Source organism: Erythrolamprus reginae, chromosome 1 (assembly GCF_031021105.1).
Source record: "Erythrolamprus reginae isolate rEryReg1 chromosome 1, rEryReg1.hap1, whole genome shotgun sequence".
Lineage (NCBI taxonomy): Eukaryota > Metazoa > Chordata > Lepidosauria > Squamata > Dipsadidae > Erythrolamprus > Erythrolamprus reginae.
The window spans coordinates 330,786,318-330,804,179 of record NC_091950.1 but is presented as its reverse complement, the minus strand read 5'-3'; the positions used below and the strand labels follow the sequence as shown (position 1 = coordinate 330,804,179).

General features: G+C 39.2%; 1 protein-coding gene across 5 annotated transcripts in view; it reads left to right on the top strand.

The window, feature by feature from the left end:
* The first annotated feature begins 2,032 nt into the window (after window positions 1-2,032).
* Window positions 2,033-17,862, top strand: part of LOC139157255 (uncharacterized) — a 76,357-nt gene continuing 60,527 nt past the window's right edge. For 2 of the 5 annotated variants that reach the window (XM_070733833.1, XM_070733834.1), the window contains exons 1-3: window positions 2,082-2,158; window positions 6,172-6,296; window positions 17,424-17,540. In XM_070733833.1, coding sequence (XP_070589934.1) covers window positions 6,213-6,296; window positions 17,424-17,540 — 201 coding nt within the window. In that variant the 5' untranslated portion in view covers window positions 2,082-2,158; window positions 6,172-6,212. Of the gene's footprint in view, window positions 2,159-5,344; window positions 5,517-5,990; window positions 6,030-6,171; window positions 6,297-17,423; window positions 17,541-17,862 lie in introns of all 5 variants that reach the window. The other 3 variants (XM_070733832.1, XM_070733831.1, XM_070733830.1) reach the window with 3 other exon arrangements.

Genomic DNA, 17,862 nt, shown 5'->3' with positions numbered 1-17,862 from the left:
AGGGTCAGTACAGCTCTCATTGGTGTAGGAGAAAATGATAAGTTGATCTCCTTTTTATTTGCTCTCATCCAACTACATTTTCTTCTTGTGTTTCCAGTTTTGGCATTCTAGTCTCCAACCATAAGCAGCACATCTTGTACGTTCTGTCAATTTTAAACTGAACTTCATCAAGGAGAGCTCTGCACCTGGGTTCTCTCTCCAAATTTTGTTTAAAAATTTAAAAGACAGTCCTATAGGTTTCCTTCTAAACACTGTAAATCTACCCTCTTACAGACAGATTGATCAGCGCAATTGTATGTCGGTTGGTGGGGCCCAGGGGAAGAGCCTTCTCTGTGGCGGCCCCGGCCCTCTGGAACCAACTCTCCCCAGAGATTAGAATAGCCCCCACCCTCCTTGCCTTTCGTAAGCTCCTCAAAACCCACCTCTGCCGTCTGGAGAGGGGCGGCATACAAATCCAATAAATAAATAAATAAAATAAATAATCTTTCCCCCTAGGCTTCTACAATTTATGCATGGTATGTTTGTACATATGATTGGGTTTTATAACAAGGGTTTTTAGCTGTTGTAGTATTGGATTTTTTACATTCTGTTTTTTATCACTGTTGTTAGCCACCCCGAGTCCATGGAGAGGGACGGCATACAAATCCAATCAATCAACAAACAAACAAACAAACAAACAAACAAATGTCTGATTATACCCAGGATTAGTTTTCTGATTGGATAGTCCAGTTTCCAAATTCAGAAATTATTTCACTTCTAGGATGGGACTCAATGACAAATCCATTTTTCAACCTTTGCTTCTGCACTGGTAGTTGAAACATAAATTTAAAAGACCATCACATTAAAGGGTTGTCCATGAAGTCTAATTGATATTATCCAATCACTGATTCCATTGTAGCCTAGTAATGTTCCTGATAATGTTCCTGATAAAAAAGCAATGCTGTTTTTTAAAAATGTTTTGAATAGTATGACTATCTGACAGAAAGTGTGCTATCCCATTCATCTCAATTTGTTAAGTAATGTGTTTTCCCGAACACCATCACTCTGCTAAACAAATAATTCCCTCACCACTGTCAAACCCTTCACTAAGATTGCATTACTATTAGACTTCTCATCATTCCTATCACCCATCTCCTCCACTTATGACTGAATGATTGTAACTTGTTGCTTGTATCCTTATTATTTATATTAATATTGATTGTTTTCTGTGCTTATTTGTACCCCGTGACAATCATTAAATATTGTACCTCATGATTCTTGACAAATACATATAAATATGTACAGTATATCATTTTTATATACACTGAGAGCATATGCCCTAAAGACAAATTCCTTGTGTGTCCAATCACAATTGGCCGATAAAGAATTCTATTCTATTCTATTCTGTTATTCTATTCTATTCTATTCTAATGCTGGAAGAAAATTCTTAAAGCTGCTTGGCTATTCCCTTGCAGCTACTACTCTTGCTATTTACTTAATTACTGCTAGTCTTATTGCAAATAGTAAGATGTATTCCCTAATAAATACCTCTAAAATGAAGGAGATATTAAATCCCTAACGTTAAACTATCTCTCTCTGTTGGAGCAGGCAGCTCAAATTTGGGGAATGTGCATTATTTAATCTTTTGTAATTTATGGGAATGGGATGTGAGCCTTTAGAATTAACCAACAAGAAGTTGCAGGAAACAAAACCCTTTTCCAATTCCATTTATGGTAACCGGAGTGATGAATTTGAGATATCGGCGAAATAAATAAAATAAATGCTCGATTCTTGTATATTGTTACAAAGGTATTAACATTCTAAAATAATAGAATCAGCATGAGCCGGCGGTGACGCCACGAGGACGCGGTGAAAAACCTTTTTAAAAATCCCCTCAGGGTATATTTTTCTAAGAACTCTGGTGCCTTTGAACGGTCTTTCCCGCCATTGTTTTGCTTTCCCAGCACAGCCATTCCCAGGCCGTCTTTTCATAGAGAAGAAGGCAGAAAAGCAACCTCTCCGACCCTTTAAAAGTCGGAGGAAGGGTCGCTATGGGCTCCGCAGGGTGGGAGAGGAGACAAGGGTGGCGCTCAAATCTGACCCGCCCTTGCAGCCGCCCAAACGGAAGCGAGGGCGCTTTCGCTTGTGCACCGAGGGACGCGGGGAGCCGTTGCGAAGGGTAAGCCGTGGGGATGGTGTGTTTGTGTCCGTTTTTAGAAGAATTCGCTGGAAGTGCACAGGCTTTACAAGCCGCAGGATCCCGGGCGCAGTTGACATTTGTAGAGAGAATAGAATAGAATAGTAACCGAGTAGTTGATGCATGGAACTCACTACCAGACTCTGTAGTATCATCTCCTAATCCCCAAAATTTTACCCTTAGACCAGTGTTTCCCAACCTTGGCAACTTAAAGATATCTGGACTTCAACTCCCAGAATTCCCCAGGATTCTGGGAGTTGAAGTCCAAATATCTTCAAGTTGCCAAGGTTGGGAAACACTGCCTTAGACCTCTCCCGATTCCTAAGAGGTCAGTAAAGGGCCTGCATAAGTGCACCAGGGTGCCTTTGGTCCCCTGTCCTAATGTTTCTTTTAATTTTTTTTTTACTAGTATCATGTATATGAATATTATTATATCTAATGTTCCTTCTTATTTTTATTTTTGCTAATATCATGTATATGAATATTGTTAGCTCTTTACATACCTACAATATGTACTTGACAAAAGAAATAAATAAAAGAAACAAATAAAATAATTCTTTGCTGGCCAAGTGTGATTGGACACATAAGGAATTTGTCTTGGTGCATATGCTCTCAAGGAAGAAAAGCCAAAGTCAACCGCTGATGAGGCAGGATTGTTGTGGATGCTTTATTTGGAACATTTGAGATCACACAACAAAACATGCATTTCGCCCACCTATAGCCAGATAGATTGCCAAGCCTAGTACAGTATTTTTGGAAGTCAACAGCTACTATTTCTTCCCAGGCAGAGTGATCCATGCCAAAGATAGCTAACAAGGGCAATGCTAAGCCACATTTTTTTGTGGCAAAGGACTTGGGGGTGGTGATATTTTATCCTTCATGATCAACAACTTGTCCTGCCTGGTGTCATATTGTGCAGGGGGGTGAGTAATAGAGAAAAATCCACAAGGTACCCCTGACCTCATCAATACTGTCAAGGGCTAGTTGAGACAGTCAAGATCAGGAGGACATTGACTTTCAGAAGGAAACTGGACTTTGATTTCGTCATTTTGGAAATCCCCTTCTAGGTTCTAGCAGCATGTTTTGAGAACACCATTCTTCAAGGATCACAAAGTCCTTGAAGAATCTGAGACGTCATGAATTATAAGCCATTGGGTTATAGACATTGGGTTTGCTTAGGGTTATATCAGATTTTTAAGGCACCAGGTGGTTGGCCCATTGAAATTGTTGAGCCTTTTTAATTTGAATTCAGGGATTGTTCCTGTTGTGAGCCGCTCCGAGTCTTCGGAGAGGGGCGGCATTCAAATCTAATAAATAATAATAATAATTCACTGAATTGAGTTCCATCAGTGGGAGGTAGCCTGAAAAATGGTCTCCTGGCTCCATTGAGGATTAAGACATGAACACTGCTTTGATCAGTAATCTCACTTTGACCCCGCACAGTTCTTATTTAAAATTGTTTAAATTATTATTTTAAAATTTATTATTTTTATTTTTCACCTTATTTTGATCACCATTAATATATGTCATTCGTTTATTAGATAGTCAGTGTACCTTTGTGTTGTATTTCACCATTTTTTAAAAAAATCAGCAGTTGTGAGAGTTCCCTTTGGAGTTCAGAGATGCCTTAAGAAATCAAGGTAGCATTCTATGAATGTTACATTGTTTTGTGCCTATTCATCCTGGTCATTAATCTTCTTGAATTGCCTTCTCTCTCATTTCAAACTTGACCTTTATTGAATTCGGCCGAAACAGAAACCTCACTGAAAACTCACAACCTTGAAAGAATTCAAAAACATGTTGCTCTGCACTATTATTAAACAAATTGTGTGTTATGGTTCATATCTTAGCGTGTTGTGCAATTGCTGATAGCTATGGCATATTCAATAAATTATAGCTACCATGTCTTAATAATATGTCAGATGTTGTTTTAATGCCCTTGCTAGCATGAGCCGTGCTGAACCTAGTTGCTGGTTCTGCTTGCCTAGATGTCCTACCTCCCCTTTCCTATGGTCATGAGTAGAGTAGAACTTTAGTTGAGGGTCTTCCAATGACATAATGGCATGCTTTTGTGCAGTGTACCAAGCACCCTACTCTGCGCACTTGTACTACATCCATGTTTGGAGAAGGTACACCATAACAGTCTTGCCCTGTGAGCAGTGATGAAGACCTGTATGTTGGGTGGTAGTTCCATCTATGGAGCAGCCCCTAGCAAAATGTCAAAATGGACCAAAGGAGCTATGTCAAGCCCTATTTACATTTTCTTTTACATATTTTACAGAATAGAATAGAATAGAATTCTTTATTGGCCAAGGAATTTGTCATTGGTGCATATGCGCTCAGTGTACATAAAATATACATTTGTCAAGAATCATGAGCTACAGCATTTAATAATTGTCATGGGGTAGAAATAATCACAAAAAATCAATATTAATATAAAGTTTGACAGTAGTGAGGGAATTATTTGTTTAGCAGAGTGATGGTGTTTGGAAAAAACTCTTCTTGTGTCTAGTTTTTTTTGGTGTGCAGTGCTCTGTAGCATCATTTTGAGAGTAGGAGTTGAAACAATTTATGTCCAGGATGCGAGGGGTAAGTAAATATTTTCATGGTCCTCTTTTTGACTCACATAGTATACAGGTCTTCACTGGAAGGCAGCTGATCAGTACCGGTAATTGTTTTTTTCTGCAATTCTGATTATCTTCTGAAGGATAATTCTTTTTCTTTCCTTACACTGAATATCTTTGAAATCTGGAAATAAGGATAAGAGTGGGCGAATGAATATAAATAACTGATCACCAAGTATTAAAAATACATTTAATTTCTTTCAATCAAAGTAATAAAATGCCCTTTATCTGTCCCACTATGAGATGTAGGCTGGGTTTACACATCACACAAAGTCATCTGCTTTGCCTTAATAATACTTTGTTGCATAAGCCACAATTGGAACACTATGCTCAGACACAAGTACGGTAAATTCCTTTTTGGCTTATTTCTGATTCCATTCCTACCAAACAATTAAATTGGACTTATTTTTGAAAGATAGCTCTTTAATAAGTATAATAACTAATTTATTTACACAGAACAGAAAATACCTGCTCAGTGATCTTCTAAAAATGAATTCAGTTAATTTGTTTATATTATGTTTAATAAATATTGTATTGTTTGAAGATGCAGATTGTTTGAAGATGCAGAATGTAGGGCTGGAAAAGGGAAGAAGGAGGTGACAAAATTGAATGGTGAAACATAATTTAGAAATATCACAGCTTTAAGGTTTTCATATTAAAGTCTAAACAAAAAAGCTGGTACAGAGACAGAGGACAAGTTCTTCTCACAAACAAAGGTATAACTTGTTTTGCTCTGTTTAACTTGTCATAACATGATGCTACTATATTATTTCTGCATTGCAAAAGTTCACTTGAGGTTTTAGCATCTCTCTCTCCTGTGCCCAGCTCAGATTATGTGGTTTCATTTAGTATTATGCCTTAATGCAGTACAGTAATTCTAAACAATTGTGGTTTGTTCATGAAACATGGACAAACAAACTATGGCCCAGTAAAATACTTGAACCAAACTAAATGGATTAAGTTCAGAAAAATAGATACTTGTCCATTGTGTAATCGTACTTCAGTTGGTCCTGGGTTTTTTAAAACTCTTCTTCGATGGAAGAATCCTACAGCAAATATTACAGTTGAAAAGGAATTTAATATTTATCATATGGAAAACATAATTACCCAAAGGGGATTGATGTAGAATATGTAATGAATTATAATTTTTCAATAAAATGTAGCAACAGCCTTCCTTTGTTTCATCTTAGGTGGTGCTTGTGCAGATTTCAGAGAGTTGAGTTGCTCAGGTAATACGTTGCTTAGGTGAACAATGTGTTGGTCAGGAACAAAGCGTTTAGACAAATCCCTAATATTGATTTAAGAGGTCAGCAGTGTTGTAATCTAAATATGTAGTAATATTGTGTTTTCCATGTTTACATTTCTTTGCAGGTGCTTTTTGTAACGGCTCTTAAAAGAAACGTCAGTGTACCATGGCAGGCTCCTCTCAGCTTTATAAGAAAAGTACATTTCCTCCACTTTTGGACTCTTACTTACCTCTTAATTGCCAGAATCAGGTAATGCAGTGTGACCATTAAACAACTGTATTTCAACTTTTCTTTTTCCCTTTACAATAAAATTCTATAGCATGTGTATCAGTGGTGAAATCCAGTTTTCTTTTACTACCAGTTTTGTGGGTGGGGCTTGTTGGGCGTGGCAGGGGAGGGATATTGCCAAATTTCCATTTCCACTGCACTCCAGGGAAGGATACTGCAAAATCTCCATTCTCACCCCATTCCAGGGAAAGGATACTGCAAAATTTTCATTTCCTCCCCAGCCAGAGGTAGCATTTGCCAGTTCTTCAAACTATTCAAAATTTCCGCTACCAGTTCTCCGAACTACTCAAAATTTTTGCTACCAGTTCTCAGGAACCTGTCAAACCTGCTGGATTTCATCCCAGATGGGTATCTATTTTTCCCCCCACGGTGAATTTGCAGGGTAAACTTCACTACATGCCTTATTTTTCAGAGTATAGGATGCACCTTTTTACCCACCAAAAAGGGTGAAAACTTGGGTGTGTCTTATACACTGAATATAGCTTCTGCCTCCCAGCAATTTACCTCCTTGCAGCAAACAGGGAAGGGCCTGTGAAGCCAAGCAACTCATTATCAGCTTCCCGACTCAGCTGATTTGAGGCTGCAGACAGGCTGGCCAGTGCTAAACTGAAATTAACTGCAAGTAGGCAAATGGGGAGGGAGAGGGAGAGGCAGAATTTTATTTTCTTGTGCTAATCACTTGCTGAATCTGGATGCAAGGATGTAAGTTAATTTATTTATTATTTTATTTCTTTATTCTATTTTTATGCTGCCCTTCTCCTTAGACTCAGGGTGGCTTACAACATGTTAGCAATAGCACTTTTTAACAGAGGCAGCAAATTGCCCCCATGGTCCGGGTCCTCATTTTACCCACCTTGGAAGAATGGAAGGCTGAGTCAACCTTGAGCCGGTAATGAGATTTGAACTGCTGGCCTGCAGATCTACAGTCAGATTCAGTGGCCTACAGTACAGCACTCTACCTGCTGCCCCACCCCGGCTCTTAATAATTATAAATGTCTGTAATGTTCAAATTATTTGACTTATTTTTTTAAAGACTGCTTTATTATTGTTCTAGACAATTTTAAAAAATGAAGAAGCTTATTAAAATAAATGCTTGATCTGAAGAGGCCCAGTGCTATTGTATCTTCTTTTAAATAACAGAGAATAATATATAATTCAAGAAAGCCACATCAATTTTAACAGCTCTATACAAGTAGTCTGAAATGTAAGTGTCCTGTTTAATATTAAAATAAAGCAGCTGAGTTAAATCCTAACTTAGTCATGTTTGGAGTAGATCTATTTAAATAATTGGAAGCAGTTAGTGTGATTACATTTAAGAAAACTTTCTGGCATTAATGTACTGCCATAATGTACATTTCGCCAATTCTTTGCTATTTCTGTGGGTCAAGTACACATACACAGAAATAACACAGTGTGTTATTTCATCGGTGCTGTTTGCTGTTTGGCTAATTGCTGGGAGGCAGAGGCCTTTTTGCCTTGTTTTCCTCCCCCCAAAACTAAGGTGTGCCTTACACTCGGGTGCATCTTATACTCCAAAAAATACAGTAATCTTTCTGTAAATATTAAAGTGAATTTGCTGTCTCCAAATCTCACTAGAATCAGTGAAAACTAAGTGGAAGCTAAGCTACTTACTCTCTTATCCATGTACTGGTTATTAGATACATAGGTAGGTCTTGATTTATGGCAATAATCAGGACTGGAATTTCTGTCACTAAGTGATGTGGTTGTTCTGTGAATTGTGTCTGATCTTACAACCTCTATCATTAACGTTGTTAAGCTAATCCCCATGGTCATTAAACAAATCACACAGTTGTTAACAAATTAGGTTAACACCCCCTCCCCATTGATTTTACTTGTTGGAAGACACTCCCCATCCCCCAGGAAGGTTGCAAATGGTGAACATGTAAACTTTGGATGATGCAATCACCTTAAATACTTGCTAGTCACCAAGCACTCACATTTTCATCAAATGACCATGGGGATGCTGTGACAGTCATAGGTGTGAGGAACAGTTGTAAATAAATGTTTTCCATACTGTTGTAACTTGAAATGGTGGTTAAACAAATGGTTATACATCCAGGACTACCTGTAGTAACCAAGAGTCAGATTGCTCTAAATTGAAAGCCTTCTTCATTGGGTCAGAGTTCACATTATGGATTCAAGCAGGGATTTAAAATTAAATTAAATTATTAAATTAAATTAATGTAATTTCAAAAAGAGACTGGACAGCCATTTGTCTAAGAGACTTGGATTCCCATACTGAGCAGAAGTTGGAACTAGATAACCTAAAAGTTCCTTTCCAACATTATAATTTTATCTCTTAAGATTAGTGTGATGTGCTGATGTTCACCATAAAGTACCCAATGTGGTTTTTCTACTATCACAATCCTCATGGTTAAAATATATTCCCTCCACTGATTGATGTATTGAAGCAGCTTCACCTTCTAGTCAATTTAGGCTATTCCAACAACTGTAAGTTCTGTTGTCCAGTTCTGGCTCGGCTTTAATGTAGGCAGAATTGCAGAAAGCAAGATTTTTCCTTTTGTAGTTGTTAAATTCTGCAGAGTTTGTGGGCAGCCTATTTTCCCATTAACAGATAATTTTTTTGCTTCACTAAAGCCTCCAGGCCATTGGGAATCATGGTAGGTCCTTGAAAGGGAAAAGCAGCTTGATGATTTTGCGGTCCCCCTCTTCAGCAATCGCTCTAGTTTTTTTATTCCCTTCATATGACTAGTAAATACAAAGGAATCTTTAAAAATCAGTCAGGACTGATCAGGACAATTTCTAACTCCTAAGAGAAGAGTGCCTGAAGCTCTTTATGGCAGCCATATGCGGACCGCCTCCTGCCATATGAGTCCCAGCGACCAGTTAGGTCCCACAGAGTTGGCCTTCTCCAGGTCCCGCCAACTAGACAATGTCGCTTGGCGGGGTCTAGTGGAAGAGCCTTCTCTGTGGGGGCCCCGACCCTCTAGAATCAGCTCCCTCCAGAGATTTGCACTGCCCTCGCCCTCCTTGCTTTCCGCAAGAGTCTTAAGACTCATTTATGCCACCAGGCATGGGGCGATTAGATCCTGGCCTCCTGGCCGACAAATGTTTTGTATGATTGATGTCTGAATGGGTACGATAGATTTAAACTTTATTAGGGATTTTAGATTAGTTTACTTAGTTTTAATTAATTGGATTTAGACACTGTATTTTATTGTTTCCTTTTATATATTGTAAGCCTCCCCGGGTCCTAGGAGAGGGCCGGCATATAAATCCAATAAATAAACAAACAAATAAATATGGGCAAAGAGTGCTGAGGTAAAAATCATCAGAATTCTTCTATCTTGGCCCCTGCCTGGCTGCTAAGCGTAAACTTGTGGGCTTTTTTCCATTTTTTTCCCTTTTCTTTTTAATCACTTTGTAGATGATGTGGAGAAAGAGAGGCTAGCAATTTATTTTCTTCCTCTTTTGTGTGGATAAGGGGAAAGAGTATTTTGCTAGGGTAGGATCATCTCCCTCTCCCATCCCCGTACACATTCTCTTCAGACCCTTACTCATGGGGCCTTGCTGTTGGTATTGTTTAGAAAACCCATCTCCCTCTCATGCCTTCCAGCCACCACAGCAACCTGCACCCATGGTTACAGCTACTAGGAAAAGTGCCTGTTTGTAAAATTGTCAGCATGCTATCTTTGGACCCTCAGACTAGCAACCGGTGTTTAAATGCAACAGGGGTACGCAGTTTTACAGTTACAGTGGCCACTTTACAGCTGGTGTTCAGATGGTGGGGGTTTTTTGCAAACAGCCAGGGAAATGTATACCATATTTTGAAAATGCAGGGAGAAGTTGCAATTTACAGTGGTACCTCATCTTATGAACGCCTCTTCTAACGAACTTTTCAAGATACAAACCCAGTGTTTAAGATTTTTTTGCCTCTTCTTCCGAACTATTTTCACCTTACGAACCCAAGCCGCTGCTGCTGGGATGAAGAGGTTTCTTTTTTCCCCCTTTTTTGAAGAAAGAAAAGGGAGGGGCAGCTTGGAGGAGTAAAGATTTTGCATGCTTGCAAAGGCACTGAAACGGTGTCTTTTGAAGAAAGAAAAGGGAGGGGTGCCCCCCTTGCCTTTCTTCCTTCCCACTCACCCTTTAGCCTAGCCTTGCTTCTTCCACCCGCCCCCTTTAGCTGCTCCTCCCTGCCCTCTGTTCGCCTCCCTTCTAAAGTTTGGGATTTTCCTGAAGGATTTGCATGCATTATTTGCTTTTACATTGATTCCTATGGGAAACATTGTTTCATCTTATGAACTTTTCACCTTATGAACCTCCTTCTGGAGCCAATTAAGTTCGTATGATGAGGTACCACTGTATTTGATTTCAGGCTGGAAAATGAAAACTTGCCAGCTTTTTCTAAAAATCTTGCTTAGGGACAGGCAGACCCCAAATCTAATTTCCTTTTCTTCCTACTGCTTTAGCCACGTATCCTTTGTATCTACATGACTAAGAAGCTTGTTCTGTTTCTCAATGAATTTTATGCAATATGAAGAAACAGTTGAAGGCATGTTAGCCCTGCAAAGTAGCTCAGACCAGAAGTTCAACCAGGTGTCTAAGCTCTTTCTTGATTGTAAGTTTACATTAACAGACTCTTGCAGGACTGAAATTATTTCTCCATTCCTTTTCCTTTTATTTTCCAGAAAACTAGGGAGCGTGTTTCCCATGCGCCTGTTCCTTCTGTGGGCGGAGATATAACTTTTACATGCCAGCTGTCCAATCTATGATTCTGCGTCCTGTCTGCTGAGCTTCCCACCTACCATTTGTTGTGGTTGGCTCGCATCCAGCTCCTTTGGTCATGGACTTTGAGGAAAATTAACCGGGTCCATCTGGGTATCATAGGCCAGTGTGTTTATCAGAGGAATGGGAAAGTGAGAGTGAAGGAGAATTAGGGCCTGGGGACCCTCCAGAGGCTGCAGCCCCCCCTCAGCTGTGGTAACGTCGGAGTCAGATGAGGAGGGGGATATTGTAGCCCCAGTATTAGACGCTAGAGTCAAAAGAATGCAAGGGAGACAAGAGTATTTCTGGCAATGTAGATCTAGGCATAGCCTGTCATCACGGATAGTATAAAAGAGGATGATGATTGGAAGTTCCATTGCAGAAGTTCAATGTGCCTTTATGGGGAGAGAGAAAACTAGCAGCCAAAGTGTTCTCTCCCTTAAATCTTTCTGCAACCCTGCAAACCTAGCTTTGGAATGCATTTGTGAGTACCTGTCCATGCCGAGAATTAATGACTTGAATGTATGAATTTTTTTTTGTACACTTGTTATCAGCTCTGCTGATAACGTTGGACTTTTGGCAGTCAAGTGACATTCCTCTGATTTCATTGTTGTCTCCAACATGTTTCTTTGTAAATAGACAACTTTGTAAATAGACAACTATATGTAGGAATTCCGAGTCTTCATTGGGGCTTAATTACTGCTAATTAACTGGGACAGACAGTACACCATTACAGGTGGCTTTATTAGAAATATAATAACATTGGGACTTCAGTAAAATTATATGGTTTAAATGGGTCAGCTGTCGTATAAAAGGCTCAATTGAAAGCACTTTTGAAGTTTGATGCATTAAGTATGGACTGAAGCATGATGCATTAAGTGTGCTCTAAAATTAAATAAGCAAAGCCATTATTTTAAGTATTATGAGTACCCTGGGAAATCATAGGATGGGAAAATACTGACACTCAGATCATGTAGTACAAAATTCCCGTGTGTAGAGAAATTTGGTGATATAACAAAATATTAGTATCTATAGTCTAATTCAGGCGTGCCCAACCCATGGCCTGCAGGCCAAGGGTGGGTTCTTCCCAGTTTGGATTGGATCGCCTGAACCGGTAGCGACCTGCTGGTGATGTTATGATGATGTCACAGATCCGTTCAGTAGTGCCAGTCCTTGGGCATCGCCATCTTTGTTTTGGATTTTTTTTCTGAATTTTTTTACTGTTTGGAAGTTTTTTCCTCTGCTGCTGCTTGAAAAAGGGCCTTCCTGCTCGCCCACAGGTTTATACTTACTTTTATTCCTTTGCCCAAAGCACAGCTGATCAGCTCCTGCTGATTATAGCTACTGAGCATGTGCAGGAACAGAATTGCACAAGGGGTCGTGTGTATGCACGTGAGCATTGCATGTGAACCAGTGGCGAAGCTAAGTGGAACCCACCCCTGCTGCAGACCAAGGTCAGCTATTAATGTGGCCCAGAAGACTATAAACTTTTAACATCATCATGTGATTTATATAGATTAAATATATTATATATTTTATATGCTGCCCAGGACAATTCCTCTTCACTCAGTGTAGCACAGGCAAGCCAAAAGATTTAGCATCCATACTCTACACTTGAGATTCCCCAACCTGTGGCCTGCAATACCATGAGAGTAGAATCTAGTGATATGAATCAATCTTGAAACGAATGATACTAATATTATCTTTTCTGGATTCTCAAAACAAAGTAATCTTTGGAAAGTTTTAATGTGCATAGAGACAGGAAAGTGATCCTTCGCGAGTACTTTGAAGTAATTAGTGAATGTCTTTTAGTGGCAAATCATCTTGGAAGCAAAAAAGGATTTGCTAGAAGTACACATTGTATGAACATTAAAATACCAAGATGTCAGCATATGTCATATATAATATTCCCATAGTAACAAGGTGATAAATATAGCCATTCATTGCAAAGTGTGGAGAAAGGATGGATTCAGATCCTGTTTATGAATAATAAAGATATAGCAGATGTATGAGTGTAGTAGCAATAACTATGATCTGGCATCTAACGCCATTAAATAATTAGACATGGATTCTTCTATTCCTCTTTGGTATGTTACAGATATTAATATAACAGCTTGCCATTCTACATGAAATCATATTTGATCTGTACAATAGTACATGTTGTTTGGCTCATGAATTATGAACATTGTGTGTTGAGATTTGAGGAATCCATGAAAGAACAATTTTTGTTTTTAAGTTCTAGAGCTAAAATGGTTAAAAGCAGGGGTGAAATTAAGCAGGTTCTGACAGGTTTTGGAGAACTGGTAGCAGAAATTTTGAGCAATTCAGAACTGGCAAATACCACCTGTGGCGGCCCAAGAGTGGGGTGGGAATGGAGATTTTGCAATACAGTGGTACCTCATCTTACGAACGCCTCTTCTATCGAACTTTTCAAGATATGAACCCGGTGTTTAAGATTTTTTTGCCTCTTCTTGTGAACTATTTTCACCTTACGAACCCAAGCCACTGCTGCTAAGATGAAGGGGTTTCTTTCCCCCACCCCTTTTTTTAAGAAAGAAAAGGGAGGGGTGGCTTGGAGGGGGGAAAAGACTCCACTGAATTAATTAGGAGGACGGCGTTTTTGCAAGCACTGAGGGGAGTATCTTTTTAAGAAAGAAAAGGGAGGGGTGGCTTGGAGGGGGGAAAAGACTCCACTGAGTTAACTAGGAGGACGGCGTTTTTGCAAGCACTGAGGGGGGTGTCTTTTTAAGAAAGAAAAGGGAGGGGTGCCCCCCTTGCCTTTCTTCCTTCCCACTCACCCTTTAGCCTAGCTTTGCTTCTTCCACCCGCCCCCTTTAGCTGCTCCTCCCTGCCCTCTGTTCGCCTCCCTTCTAAAGTTTGGGATTTTCCTGAAGGATTTGCACGCATTATTGGCTTTTACATTGATTCCTATGGGAAACATTGTTTCATCTTACGAACTTTTCACCTTACGAACCTCCTCCTGGAACCAATTAAGTTCGTATCATGAGGTACCACTGTATCCTTTCCCTGGAGTGGAGTGGGAATAGAGATTTTGCAGTATTCTTCCCACCAGGCCACGCCCACAGAACTGGTAGGCAAAAAATTGAATTTTATTTCTGGTTAGGAAGGCAGTAATATACTGTATTTTTCGGAGCATAAGAAGAAAAAAAATAAAATAATAATGATGGAAAACGGCCATAATAATGCAAAAAGTTGAGCGAACCGAGCGGAGCTCTGTCGGCAAGCTCGCTCCGGCACAATGTCAACCGGAAGTCTCATGGTTTCAAAGTTTTGACAACAGTCCCCCAATCAGGTGATTGCATTTGAGGCAACTGGCCTACATATGCGACCATTTGCAGTGTCCTGCCAACTTATGAATGTGATTTATCACCATGATTTATTTACTTCTGTTTTCCTGCAAAGTTCACAACAACTGCCTCAACAAAAGTTTTAAAACACGGTTACGTGGTGACCCGCTTGATGACTGCCATGACTTATGAATATCATGTGCTCCATTCAAGTTGTAAGTTGAGGACTCTCTATGCATTTATCACAGACAATACAACTAAATGCAACCCGGAGATTCGTACTGCCCTCACCCTCCTTGTCTTCCGTAAGAATCTGAAGACTTACTTATGCCGCCAGGCCTGGGGCCATTAGATCTTGCCCCCTGGCCAATGAATGTGTTGAGAGAATGTAGAGTGAATGGAATTTTATGTTTTATGGTCTTTGGGGGGTGGGTGGGTTAGATTTTTAATTAGTTAATTGGATTTAAAATATTGTGTACTACAGTATATGTTTTATATGTTGTGAGCCGCCCCGAGTCTTGGGAGAGGGGTGGCATAGAAATCCAATTAGAAAGAAAGAGAGAGCGAGAGAGAAGAAGAAAGAAAGAAAGAAAGAAAGAAAGAAAGAAAGAAAGAAAGAAAGAAAGAAAAACACATACTCAGTGAATAGGTTGAGATATTGCAGTTTTAATTTTTCCCTCTGGAAAAATCTTGCTCCTGGCACTATATAGTTCTACATTTAAATATTGTTAAAACTGCAGCAACACTATTTGTCGTTTTGATGTAGGGTCCTTATTTTAAGAATATCCACCCATCTGGTTTGGATTTACGAGTCTGTAAAGGGTAAGGGTTAAATACAGTAAATTATAGACATTTAATAATTCCAGTGTATATATATTTTTATAATGAAGTAAGTGAGTGCCTTAGTTGCCTAAAGGTTTCTACACACACATATCCCGGTTGCTTTTGTTGCATCTGAGGCTGCTTGGTATTTTGGTGGCTTTTTAAACTCTGAGGCTTTCCACAAGTAGATTTTTCTGGGAATTGCCAGGATTACGCATGTTTGCAGTGTGTCCTAGGTAGCAAAGAATTGCACACAATGTGCAGGATCTTTTTGCCAGCTTGAGCAATGTTCTTTTTAAGTGGGTTGGTTCTCATCCAAAAACAGTATTTTATAAACTTAGGAAAACTATTGTATTTGAAAGAACATAAGATAGCATTGTCTTTTTGTTTGCTGTAAGTACCTGTATTGATTTCTGGCTATACATTATTGCATAATCTTTGCACATACCGAGAAGACATTTACTTTGATATGAAGTTTAATTTTTAGTTTTGCAAATTGTTTGTCAAATTAAAAAGTTTCATAATTTAAAAGAATTGCCCCAGAATTAATGATTTCCTTTAAAATGCATTTTATTTGAACCCAATGCCTTAAAAATGGTATTGATGTCATTAGAGTTATATATAAAATTCACTTGACTTCTTGCTGAATCATTTATATTCCAGATATTTCAGGTGTCTTGTTATTATCCATTCAACAGATTTTGGAAGGAAAAAATGAAATCCTTCACAATCACTACTTCTTAGTATGACAAGCCAAGTTAGGCTACTGGCATTTACAATTGGTATGAGCACTATTCAATTGTGCCACCGGCCTTCCTGCTTATTTTGAATACAGAATAATAGAGTTGGAAGGTATCTTGAAGGTCTTCTAGTCAGTGCAACCTCTTGCTCAGGCAGGAGATTCTGTACCATTCCAAACAAGTGGTTGTTCAAACTTTTCTTTAAAATTTCCAGCACCTACAGCGTCTGAAGGCAGCGTTTGAAGGCAATTGTTCTCACTGTTAGGAAATTTCTCCTTAGTTTTATATTGCTTCTCTCCTTGATTAGTTTTCACCCATTTTGTCTCATTTTGCAGAGAGGGGCGGCATACAAATCTAATAAATTATTATGTCAATACAACACAGCAAACAAGATCACTATGCTGGATTTCGTATTTCATCACCAGTCGGGCGCTTCCCAAGCACCTAGGACTGCGTGATGTAGCGGCGAATTATGTTTGCCAATCCCAGTAAAGCGGCCTTTTGCAATTGACAGATGGAGATTTTGTCAATTCCGATGGTTTTCAAATGTCTGCTGAGATCCTTTGGCACTGCGGCCAGGGTGCCAAGTACCACTGGGACCACTTTCACTGGCTTATGCCAGAGTCCTTGCAGCTCGATTTTTAGATCTTCATATTTCACTAATTTCTCTAGCTGCTTCTCCTCAATTCTGCTGTCTCCTGGGATTGCAATGTCGATGATCCATACTTTCTTTTTCTCCACAATCAGGATGTCTGGTGTGTTATTCTTCAGAATTTGGTCAGTCTGAAGTCGGAAGTCCCACAGTAGTTTTGTTTGCTCATTTTCGACCACTTTTTTGGGATTATTATTATTATTATTATTATTATTATTATTATTATTATTATTATTATGCCTTCTGGTGTTTTGGAGAATGGGCTGACCTCCTCCTCTTTGTGGCAGCCCTTCAAATATTGAAACACTGCTACTATGTGACCCCTAGTCCTACTTTTCACTAGACTAGATACCCCTAATTCCTGCAACCCTTCTTCATATGTTTTAGTCTCCAGGCCTCTAATCCTCTTTGTTGCTCTTGTGTACACTCTTTCCAAAGTCTGAACATCTTTTTTAAAATGTGGGTGATCAAAATTGCATGCAGTATTTTAGTGTGGTCTTACTAAGGTTTTATAAAGTGGTACTAATACTTCTCATGATCTTCACTCTATCCCAGTGTTTCCCAACCTTGGCAACTTGAAGATATCTGGACTTCAATTCCCAGAAGTCCCCAGCCAGCATTTGCTGGCTGGGGAATTCTGGGAGTTGAAGTCCAGATATCTTCAAGTTGCCAAGGTTGGGAAACACTGCTCTATCCCTCTTTAGTGTGATCAGGTTAAGAAATGCAACTGGCAGCCACACATAGAGTAAAAGGCTCTTTAAAACAGCAATTAATGACACCCTACTGTTCTTATGGGATTTTATTTTATTTTTTGGCTCAGAACAGAGCAAATTGCCAAAAACCAGAAAAAAACAAAAAACAGCAAATAAGGAACAACAGCCGCATTTTAAGCGAGGAAGAAAAGGACGAACTCATCAAGCAAGCTCTGCTGGAAAAGGTAATGTGCTTGGGTAATGCAAATGATGTCTTTTCTCCACTAAGTATATTATGGCATTTTAAATATGATTGATTGATAAATAAATTCATAAATAAATATTTCCCCGAGGGGCTGATTCTACAAATAATCTTGCTTTGTTATCTCAGTCTTACCTTAGACTTTGCTTGCCTGGCGAAGCATAGAATAGCTTTCTTATATATTGACTGGAGATGATGGAAATTGGGATCCAGCATATCTGGAAGGCATCAGGTTGTCAAAACATAATATTTCGTAGTTTAAAAGTGCCTGCTGTACATTGCTGAGAGAATGCTTTAATCCCCTA